Source organism: Polypterus senegalus, chromosome 9, assembly GCF_016835505.1.
Source record: "Polypterus senegalus isolate Bchr_013 chromosome 9, ASM1683550v1, whole genome shotgun sequence".
Taxonomy (NCBI): domain Eukaryota; kingdom Metazoa; phylum Chordata; class Cladistia; order Polypteriformes; family Polypteridae; genus Polypterus; species Polypterus senegalus.
In genome coordinates this window covers 66568111-66580588 of record NC_053162.1, presented here as the reverse complement: position 1 = coordinate 66580588, position 12478 = coordinate 66568111, and the positions used below count along the sequence as shown (strand labels likewise).

Sequence of the window (12478 nt, the reverse complement as noted above, 5' to 3'; positions counted from 1 at the left end):
CCAATAATAATTTATTCGGACAATGGTACAGTGCACAAGCACCCTCCTCTCCACAATCCTCATTAAATGACAATAATTCTCAATAATAATCACAATCCACCACTCCCAGATGCATTGCCTCCATTCCACCCAGCTCAGCTCAACAATCTGGTGTTCCTCAGAGTCTTTTATAATCCTTGACCCGGAAGTGTTTCTCATCCTTCAGTCCATGTGACTCCTTATTACTTCCGGGTCAGATAAAAATCTTCTTCTTCATTCCAGAAGTACATCACTTCCGTTGTCGCTTTGCCTATGACGTACTTCCAGGTTATAGGGCACATGTGACTCTCTGGGCCTCCCTGCAGCGTCCTCTGTTGGCCCCTATGGTATCCAGCACGGCTGTAGAGGAAAACACCATTGTCTGTGATTCCTTGCTGGTATCCGGGGCACCTCCATGCTGGGTGAACAGGGAGAGCTCCATCTTGAGGCCCGGGGGTATTGGCCAGGATGACAAGCTGGCCATAGACCACAATAGACATGGCTGTAGTGAAAATATCTTTTAAGAAGAGGGAGGAACACAGGGTGACATATAAGAATGGATGAACATGCACACAGTTAGATTATATCCTATGCAGGAGGGTCAGTCTGAAGGAGATTGGAGACTGCAAAATGGTGGCAGAGGAAAGAATAGTTAGGCAGCATAGCATAATGGTCTGTAGGATGAGGTTGAATATCAAGAAGAGGAGGAGAGTGAGGACAGAGCTAAAGATCGAATGGTGAAAGTTGAAAAAGGAAGACGTAAGGTTGAGTTCAGTGAGGCACTGGGTGGCAGTGAAGAGTTACCTGATAGCTGGGCAACTATAGCAGAAGTGGTAATGGAGACAGCTAGAAGGCTGCTTGGTGTGACATCTTGACAGAGGAAGGAGGACAAAGAAATCTGGTGGTGGAATGGGGAAGTACAGAAGAGTATACAGAGGAAGAGGTTGGCAAAGAAGAAGAATGCATAAAGTAGATAGGAGTACAAGGAGATAAGGCGAAGAGAGAGTTGACATGAATTGTATGAGAGGTTGGACACTAAGGAGGGAGAAAATGACCTGTGCCGATTGGCTAAACAGAGGGACAGATGGAAAGAGTACTAATGAAGAGAATGACTTGGAGAGAATGTTGGATGATATGGAGATAGTGAATCAGGAAGTGAAACGGATTAGCAAGGAAGAAATAAGGACAATTATGAAGAGGATGAAGAATGAAAAAGCTGTTGGTCATACCTGTGGAAGCATGGAGGTGTTTAGGAGAGATGGCAGTGGAGTTTTAATCTCAATTTTTTAATGCAATCTTGGAAAGTGAGAGGAGGCCAAAGGAGTGGCGAAGAAGTGTACTGGTACTGATTTTCAAGAATAAGGGGGATGTGCTGAGCTGTAGTAGCTAAAGAGGGATAAAATTGATGAGCCACAGCATGAAGTTATGGGAATGAGTAGTGGAAGCTAGGCTAAGAAGGGGGGTTATTAATTGAACAGTAGTATGGTTTCATGCTGGGAAAAAACACTTAAAATGCGATTTTTGCTCTGAGGGTGTTGATTGAGAAGTAGAGAGAGGGACAGAATGAGTTTCATCGTGTCTTTGTGGACTTAGAGAAAGCATCACAGGATGCCTCAAGAGGAGTTGTGGTATTTTATGAGGAAGTCAGGAGTGTCAGAGAATTATGTAAGAGTGGTACAGGATATGTATGAGGGAAATGTGACAGTGGCGTGGTCTGCGGTAGGAGTGATGGGTGTATGCAATGTGGAGGTGGGATTACATCAGGGATTAGCTCTGATCCCTTTCTTATTTGCAATGGTGATGGACAGGTTGACAGATGAGTTTAGACAGGAGTCTCCATGGACTATGATGTTTGCGGATGATATTGTGATCTGTAACAAGAGTAGGGAGCAGGTTGAGGAGACCCTGGAGAGGTGGAGATATGCTCTAGAGAAGAATGAAGGTCATTAGGGACAAGACAGAATACATGTGTGTGAATGAGAGCGAGGTTAATGATCAATAACAGATTTTCTAATGGAGTGTCAGGAATGGAGTACCACCTTGAAAGTTGGAAGGTTTATGGTTTAAGGCATAAACTCGCAATGCATGAAGTGTGTTGCAGCTGTTCATTAATAGCATTGTAATGGCCTGTCACAGTATCCAATGGTCTTATTTCTCTGTGCTTTCCAGATCTTTCTCATAAGACAAGAGACATCATGCAACCATCATCACTACCATAATAATAATAATAATAATAATAATAATAATAATAATTCTTTTCATTTCCATCACACTTTTGTCACTACTCAAAGCTCTCTCCATGCAGGGAGGATCTGTGAAGTAAACCTATAATCTCCTTACTGCAAAGCAGCAGTGCTACCGCTGTGCTACCTGCGTGGATTCATTCCAGTGTTACATCTATGGAGCCAGCGTACTGTACTGTTTCTATCTTTTGCAGGTTTACCTTTAAGTATGGGTGTGTATAAAAATAGTCAGGGTTTATCCTGTCTATTTTATGGCACAATAGAATGTGCAGTTGTTTAGTGGTACTCATGAGTTGCAAAAGGAAAAACTTCTGATCATGTGAATTACTGTGCGTCTTTTTTGCTTCTCTAAGATTACCTCATTTTTTCTTGTTGGTAATGCATTGCTTTATGTGTCTTGCAGCAGTTCCTGAGTATTCATTTGATGGTAGGAGTCACATCCATTATTTGCTGGCTGCACCACAGCCCACTAGAAAGACTACTGTGCAGGTTTTGATTCGGACTCGAAGGCACAGCAGTGTCATCATGAGTGTAACGTCTAAAGACCAGACGGAATACCTGCGTTTGGAGGTGAGCAGTCTGCCATGGTTGTTATCTTATATTAAGGTTTAGCTTTTCTTAATCATGTAGGGTTAAATATATTTTGTATTGTTTTCAATCACTTTTTGATTTTTAAAATGCAATTTTCTTTAGGGAGTATGCTATACTATGTGAAGAGCACCCATACTCATAATTACATTGAGTTTGTTTGGTAATTATTTTTGACACTTTTTAAAACAGAATTTAAAACAATACTTTCACTCTAACATTATTTTGGGAAGAATAAGAACTTTTTTAACAGTCACATGAAACATATTATCTTCATGTTTTTGTAATAAAGGGTAAAGCACAAATGCTTAAACAAATACTCCACCCAAAATGATACTTTTTGTGTGTTCCTTACTCCATGCACTGTATTCTCTAGTGATGGCCAAGAAAATTTGTAATCTCAAGTTTTAATGCAGATTGGTGATACAGTTTCTGATAGAGTAGATGTTTATAATGATCAATGCCAGACAACAGCAAACAATATCAAAAGCATCCATGAATAATCTCATGTTATTCATATTGGATAATCCACATCATGAGTCATCCAGTCGTATGCTCACAACTTCCCAAATAATTGTATTTTTATTACAATATTTTTAAATATATCATTCCAGAAAACACATTTGTGAACTTGAACAGAACAGGGTCAAATGTGAACAAGCACTGGAATTGAAGACCCACCTTCCCCCTCATTCATTGGTCAAGCATCCAACCAAGTAATAGATTAGTCATTGGCTAACATTGCGCTTCATGTGGTATTAACAGTACAAAGTTTACAGAGTAACATAAACAACTAAAAACTAAACATTAATGAAAGGCAAATGAAAGCATTGTCAGGGATGGAACATTCCACATACTTGTGAATAGCCAAGAATTGAAGATGCTTCAACAAGCATTAGGGCAAATCACACATAGTTTCACAGCCTGCCGCTATATAGTCCCGATGTACTGTACTCTGGTTATGGATATTAATATAAATGTAATGGGAGTAAGACCTACAATTCAACTGCTCATTTTCTTCTGAACACATTCCATTTTCGTACACAAGAGCATTTTCCAGGAAGCAGTTTATTTAGCAACATTTTTATAAAACTACACGTTTGGTACGTTGCAAGCGTATGACTGGAAAATTTGAAATGTGAATTATACGACATGAGTGATATAAGATTTTTTTTCATGGAAGTTTTTTATATTGTTGTTGTCACCATAGGATGCCTATTCTATCAGAAATTTTGTTATCTCCATTCTGCATGAAAACATGGGATTATCAATTTTTCTCACCCATCACTACAAACTACACGAAGCTAAGTAAGATATGAAAATAGATATAAGTTTCAGGTGGAGTATTCTTTTAAAGCAAAGGTCTTCAGTGTAGGGAAGCATGGAACGCTTGATGCCTCTAACTGCAGCTTCAGGTGACTTGATTGTCAGGCCCCAAGCCACAGGGTAAGCATAGAGGAAAAAGTCGATCCAACCAATCAGTGAGACTGTTCTATTACCATATATTTTGGAGACATTTTTCAAAATCAAGTATTTCACTGAAAATCAACACAACTTATAAGATAAATATATTTTCTTTGGAAAGAGCCTAGTTATTAGAATTACAGTATCTGTTTCAATATTATTTATCATGTATTGATCTACTCTGTAGTTTCCCATGGAGCCTGCAAGACTTGTATTTTCCAGTATCAATTTGTTTTATAGATTATTTAACCATTGGCCTAAACCTGGAAGAGCGGTGGAGTGCATGACTATTTTGTGTATGTAAACTGACCCAGATTTGCATTTTTATGTGCTGCAACAGTACTGTGTTCTTCATCGAATGCATGTTTGTACAAAAAAATAATAGGTAATAATAATAATAATTCTTTGCATGTATATAACACTTTTCACACTACTCAAAGTACTTTACAGAGCGAGTAGGGAGCCACGTCAAACACCACTAATGTGCAGCATTCACCTGAATGATGTGATGGCAGCCATTTTGCACCAGTATGCTCACCACACATTAACTGTCAGGTGGTGAAGGGATGAGAGATAGCCATTAGAGGCAGGGGATGATTAAGGGGCCTGAATCACTAGGACAGGGTGAACATTTTAGCCATCAGTATATACCCTGCTGTTTATGAAGGATGCCCAGAGATCTTTTATGACCACAGTTTTATGTCTCATCCAAAGGACTGTGCCATTTTTACAGAACAGTGTCCTTACCACAGCAGCAACCCACGCTTTTCCTGGTTGGTCTACCATCCAAATACCGGCCAGGCTCAAATATGCTTTGCTTCAGGTGGATTGTCTGTTCTGAAGTGCAGGTTATTATGGCTGCTGGATGATAAAATGTGGCTTGCGACAAAGCTCTGTAGCATAATTTACATAAATACTCTTTATACAACAATAAGCAGATGTCTGTAGTCTAAACTCCATAATTAAAATTGCAGCTTTTATTAATTGAATGGTTGCAATATTGTCAAATCATGTTAAACATTTTAAACTTTAGTTTAGATCTTGTCACCAATGATAAAGTATCCTATCTATCTATCTATCTATCTATCTATCTATCTATCTATCTATCTATCTATCTATCTATCTATCTATCTATCTATCTATCTATCTATTTTAAGTTAAAAACAGATCATTTTTATGGAAAAACTAGGGGGCTTTTCCTCCTGCTCGCTTTGCTTGCCAACCCCCCGGGCCTGCACTACATGCCAGCCACTTTGTGTCTCTGCTGCTCACGTATGTGGATTTCACTTTCTCCAAACAACAAATCATTTAATTCTCGCATATACATCTCTTTATTGGGAAGAAACACTACTTTTCCTTAATGGCAAAATGAATTAGACGATCTACAAGTCTCCATTATTTTACTAAGTAATAATTTACGTTTGTTTGCACTAATGCGATCTGTACTGTCATTTTCTGAGACTTTCCAATTGTAGTACTTTCATTATCTCTAACCTGCTCTGCATGTGTATCGCGCCAACGTTTTTGAATTCTTTACGACGTTCTACTTTATCGTCTACTCTTGGTCTTTTATTTCCAGCCCCAGACGTGGTTAAATCTCTCTGCACAAAGTCTCGTCTCGCGGGAAGTGAAAGTATCACTCTCGTCTCAGGCTAAAAAGTCTTGTTTCGTGCCAGGATTTTTTTATTATAATAGAGAGAGATAATGAAAAAAGCTGTAAACGCTTGCATTTCAGAAGAGTGCACGTCGTTTGGTGAACATTTTTAGAGGCCTCATTTGCTTGAATTCCATCAGTAAGCCTCTATGCATTAGTCTCTATGAACTTAACCCATCAGAGTCTTTAAACTGCAATTGAATTTACACTCAGTGTGACAATCCAAGCTCATGTACAGATGGATTCTGAGTTCTGGAAGTTCTCTGGGTATTTTCCCCCATTTAAAAAGCATAAGACATTGGTAAACCATTAACTTTAAATTTGACTTGACTGAATGGGGCGTGAGATGAACTGGTATCCTTTGCTGGTTTTGCCTTCAATCCAAAAAATGCCAGGAAAGTGGCAGGCTCCCCATGACCTTAAAATTGGATCAAGTTGATTCAATAAATGAATGGATGCTTTTGGTTTGTCTTTAAAATGCTGAAATTAATCCATGAGGGGACAGTTTAAAGTAGTCTTAACATAGAGCTTGGTGGAATAGGTTGTAAGACATTTTTAAATAGTCATTCAGTCAGACTTTCGTCCTTTTGAGTCCTGGTGCTTCCTGTCTTGCAATATGGTTGTGAGACATGGACGCTACCCAGTGACCTGAGACGAAGACTGGGCTCCTTTTGTAGTGTGTCTCTCCAGAAATTCCTTGGGTACCGTTGGTTTGACTTTGTGTCGAATGAGCAGTTGCTCATGGAGTCCCAAATGTGGCACATTAACTGCATTGTGAGGGAGCGTCTGTTACAGCACTAGGGCCATGTGGCGTGTTTCCCCGAGGGTGATCCAGCTCGTAAGATCCTCATTGTTGGGGACCCGAATGGCTGAACCAGGCCAAGGGGTCGCCCAAGTAACACCTGGCTGCGGCAGATAGAAGGTCATTTCCGGAGGGTGGGACTGGACCACGTGTCTGCCTGGGGGGTTGCCAACCAGGATCTCGAGTTGTTTCATCGTGTAGTGGGTGCGGCAACACACTGTACCAGTGCATGCTCCCCAACTTGACAACTTGACTTGATTCAGTCAGGCATTTTCAAACCTGCTTAGTCCTAAACAGGGCCAAAGGGGTCTGCTAGAGCCTATTCCAGCTATCATAGGGGACAAGGCAGGAACAAAACCTGGACAGGGCACCATTGCAGGGTTATCACACACACGCACACACCCCAGCCACTCATTAGGGCCAGTTTAGGATTGCCAATTCACCTAACCTGCATGTCTTTGGACTGTGGGAGAAGACTCATGCAGACACGGGGAGAACATGCAGATTCCATGCTGGGAGGACCCAGGATGTGAACTCTGGTCTCTTACCACTGCACCACCATGCTGCCAATTTTTAATTAACATGAGGAAACCAGAAAAACTAACAGAGGAACAACTGTGCAGCTGCATTTTGAGATTAAGCTCCGTGTGCTCTGGCATACTACCACAATACCCTGCTACCAACTCTATCAGAGTACTAACTGAACATATAGCAGTAATGAAAGTTGAACATAAACTTCTTTGTTAAAGACTAACAAGTTTCATTAATATGTAAATGTGATAGTAGCTATGGTTGCCAACTAGGGTAATCAGATGGCTTTATGAAATGCTGCACTCTGTAGTTGTTTTTTTTTCTTCCAAAGTTACCACTTATCAGTATGCGTTCATTTCACAATGTTAAGCTAAAACTAAAACCACAAGATGGGGAAATAGGAGTTTTGATCAGTAACCTGATTAAACTGATGGCTAAGCATACGAGGATGTAAATCATAGGCGTTTTACTCATTTTTTAGTGAGGTATGTAGAAAGCATCACAGTGACCCAGTGCTACCCCATAACATTTCCTACGCAGACCGCTGTAGCGTTTGCATGTTCCCTTTGTCTCTGTTTGGGTTTCTCCTAGTACTCTGTTTTGCTCCCAAGTACCAAAAATGTTAAGATTAGTATAACTAATGGCTGTACATTTTCCCATTATGTATGAGTGTGACGCGTGATGAGCTAGCATCCCATCTAGGATTGGTTCCTACATTGCACTTGGACCAACTCTAGCTGCTCAGATCCCTGTGGTGGGAAAAAGAAGGTTTAGAAAATTGATGGATAATTGCCGGTTTATTTTGAATGGCACAGTTGTATAGCAGGTTGTGCTACTGCCTCATTGATCCAGCAACTGTCATTCAGATCCCAAGTCTGCTTCTTATCTGTGTAGAGTCTGCATGTTCTTCCTTTGGGTTCTCTTGCATGTACTCCAGTTTTTCTCCCACATCCCCAAAGACTTGCAGGTGTGTCTACATGCGCTTACTAATCTGGCCCTGTGTGAATTTTGGTGTGTGTGTGTGTGTGTTGGCCCAGCAATGTACTGGCATCCTGTCCCAAATTTTTTACTGCTTTGCACATAGTCCTGTCAGGCCATTGACCCTGAATTTAATTGAGCGGGTTTGGGAATGTTATGTTATTGTCTATAAGGAAAAGAGAATGATCAGGAAAAGGTAGGAGATGAAGAATAAATGCTTAATAAAGACAAACTACACATACTCAAATATCCAAAACAAATTAAAGCAAGACTTGCATGTTAAATTTAATGTGCCTTCACATATTGCTGGAGCACTGGTAGAGGTTCAGTGCTCACCACTCATCCTGTCACATGATAGTTGAATAGCATAAATGGAAAGAAGCACTGTTATATTAGAAACGTCATTCAGCCCAAGACAGCCAGTCAGTTCCTGTTGTATCTTTTGGTGATACTGGCTAAGTCGGCTGCTCTGTACACAGAGTGAGAAGTTGGGTTTGAACCCTTAATATCCAATGGGGGCATGTTATGATGGGAGCACCGGCTGTGTGAAGTGAATCTAGCTATACAATTCCATAATGGGTTGGGCAATTTTCACTGAAACAAAATTGTGGACAAAATGCCACTGAACTGTGCAAATAAGTAGTGAGACAACAAATGAGTAGCAGCTAAAGTTCCATTCTCAGTAATTTAAAGCAGGTATACAATGATGAGTTCAGTGGCAAAGTCAGGAAACACCTCTTTATACAAGAATTCTGAATACGTTACAGAGTCTTGTAGATTCAGATGAATCTTTGACACCTTTTAAAAAGTATCTGAATGTGGTTTTAGGAGAACCTAGCCATGAACTGACCAAAGAAGTTGATAAACTGAATGATCTCCCGTCATTAGTTAAACTTTCAGTGTTCTTAAACTTTATTCGCATAACCTTTTAAAAAGCCATCAAGTCAAGATCTAAAAGTCCCTAAAGTGTCACTGTCTACTACAATAACTAATTTTGCATATTTATTACTCTCCACGTGAGGAGATGCTGTCGAATACGACCTTGTATCCCCTATCTGTGTTCAAAAAAGCCTGCATAAGGTTAGTTGTAAATTCGGTATTTGCCCCTTCTGAATTCCCCATCCACCAATGGTTCTTATCTTTAGCCAAATGCCATTGGGAAAGGCTCCGACCCCTTGGGACCCTGAATTAGATTAATCAGGCTTTAAAAGATTAGACAATGTGTACACTCCCACAGTATGGACATATTTTAAAGTGCTGAAATTTTATTTTCTTAAAAAGAATATGTAAATAATGACAAATTAAGTACAGAAATTGATGAGGTACTGGTTAAATAATAGATTTGAACTTGTGAGCAATTAGTGGAACCTTCATCCAATGTGCAATGTTTGTTCATAACTGAAGAATTGTGAGATAAAAAGCTTACATACAGTGGCAGACACAAACCGGTAATGCCTCCACAGATTTTGTTTCGAACATATGTTGCAGAGGCAGGCATGTTGGGGCTCTCCGTGGCAACGTGATGCAGCACAGTAAGCAGCCATTGTGGAGAACTGCCAATCTGTGTGCAGCCTCCTCCCCTCTCACTTTCCTCCCACATAAACTTAAACTGACACTCGTTGTTTTTTCTTTCATGATCTGCTAAAAATCTCTGCATCTATCAACATGATGCACAGAATGCAGAGACATTAATGGCATGAGATATTTTGGTTTTGGACAGCCTGTTGGTAACCAGATTCAGACATATTACTGATAAAAAGTGTAGCGGAGCATTTCATTGATGTGCGTCAGCAGCAGTGAGTTTTGTCAGTACAGGCTATAGCTGCAGGATTGCTAAAGAAGAATTGTAATGTCAGACCCTGAAGGAGACACAATGTCAGCGTGAGGCTACTCACGGGTGCTATTGGGACTTCCTTTGTTATTTATTAATTCAAAACTAATTTGCAGCTGCTGCAGACACGTGTTCACATCCAGACATTCTCCATATGGCCAGTTATAAACTAACAATATGCTAAAGCTAGCTGCCATATGAGAATGTCACCAAGCAAGAGACATCTGCTTCTTACTTGTTAAATTCTTACTTGGGGATGGCAGATTTTTTCATTCATTGTTTTAGACTCTGCACTGGATTTCTTACTTACTAGTTAAGAACACTAACACATCTGTTGTGACATATCAACACGGGCACAGGTACCTTTTTTTTGTCAAACTGATCATTTGAATTGCTTCAGTTCTGGTAGACGTATATTGGTAGGGCTTCTGTCTCATAGTGTTTTCTTCCACCATCACCTATATAAGCATTTATACCTATAACAAAGAAGATTAGCAAGAGGATAAGAGAAATTTTTGCTAATGACTAATCTGTCCCAATATCTCATCCTGTCATTTTTTAACATGCCCCTGAACATACAATAAGTAGTAATGAGTGAAACAGGGAATTTTTCTATTCACATACAACTGCTGGAGATTTCTCAATTACAAAACACACTAAAAAGTTTTTACTTGCTTTTAAAGGTATTCTAGGGTAGAACACAAGAAATATTGCTTCCTAAAGACACTTCCACATGTGTTTGTGCTTTTCTCAGGTAATCAGCAGCATACCAGTAAAGTTCTATTCATGGCTTTCCTTCATATCACCATGGAGGTGCAATGTGTTTTATAAAAGTTTGACATGCTTCGTATTTTCCACATGAAGGCACATCAAAGCACACTGTTGTGCACATTACTCTGTTTTCTCCACCAGAAACCTCACTGTACAGAAAGACATTTACCCTCCTCAGCCCCCCACCATTATTTAACAATCACTCTTTCTTGATTCTGTCCCTGATGTATTGTTAGGATTTTGATTGCCTAGCTGTCATTGCAATGGCAAAGTGGGCATTCTCAAGCTAGTACAGACATAACACGTCTGATGGCACAACAAAATGTCTACTTATGACAGGAAACAAGTTCATTGATTTTTTTTTATATTTTTGTTTTCATTAGAGATCTTTATTTAAATACTAAATGCTTCTTAACAGGAAATAAATATCTTTTTTTGTGTCAGGGATTTTGCTGGAAGCGAAGCAGCATTTGTCTTGTAAAAATCTTTACAATGCAAAACATTGAGATTTGCTGCAAATTCAGTTTTGCATAAATCATTTTGCTTATCACTAATTAATATATATTTTTTAAACAGTTTAGAGTATGTATGGATTACATGCCTCGCAGTGAATCATAAAGGACTGAAATTAAACTAGAAATCTTGTGGTTTAAAAGCACAACATAATGGCAAAATTTATTTTGCTGAACAACAACACAATTCTTTCAAATAGAGATCAAGTTGAAGTTATTTCTTCACAAACATTGGATATATGCATTTCCCATACAAAAGAGTGTTGTAAAGTTAAGCTTTTTCTTTAAATAAAATATATATATATATTTCTTGCTCTCATTGGTGCTTCACAATAGAGGCTGATGTGGCATGCAGCATCACCAAAAAATAAAAGCTTAAAAACTTACCAAATACATCCAAGACAATTGTTGACTATTGATCTGTATTCTGTGATTTTACACAGACATTGTAAAATAGTTTATATGTGTCATTTTTTAACATCATATTATGTGATTCAATCATTGTAAAAGAAGACTTGCGTGCCATCTTAACATTTCTTCCACAATAATCTTTCAACCCCACAGAGTGAGATTTCTTTTTGAAAGACCAAATCACAGTAAACCTTTCATGCTATTTATGTGAGAACTCACACAAGCACAGAGAAAATGTATCCTTACCATGGGAAAAACATTACCAAAAATATGCAATAAAATTATTATTTTCAGATTCCTTGTATTGTCACAACAATGCATCTGAAACATTTTAAAAAAATGATAGAAAAATATTAACTTTAGAACATTTTTTTTTTCAAATGCATATATACCATGTTTGTGAAGAAATACCTTCCAGTTGAAAACTTACTCTTTAACTTTCAATTGAAAATGTATTAATTTAGAATGTAAAGCAGCTTAATCTATTTAAGGATTGTAGCATCAGGCACAATCACCAACCAGCCCAGGATGGGTTTGGTCCATTTTCCATGAATCGAGAATCTGTAAATACATGAAAATTATAAAGGTCTTCATCCAACTCTTAGCAGCATCTGTTTATTCTTTGTGATCATTTCAGATTACACTAGTCCAGTTAGGCAACATTTGGAACATAGC

At 38.9% G+C, this 12478-nt stretch overlaps 1 protein-coding gene across 1 annotated transcript in view; it reads left to right on the top strand.

Annotated features, from left to right (window-relative positions):
• Window positions 1–12478, top strand: part of si:ch211-186j3.6 (neural-cadherin) — a 631501-nt gene that overhangs the window by 555373 nt on the left and 63650 nt on the right. The window contains exon 28 of the mRNA XM_039763170.1: window positions 2665–2831. Within this exon, the coding sequence (XP_039619104.1) occupies window positions 2665–2831 (167 nt within the window). The remainder of the gene's footprint in view (window positions 1–2664; window positions 2832–12478) is intronic.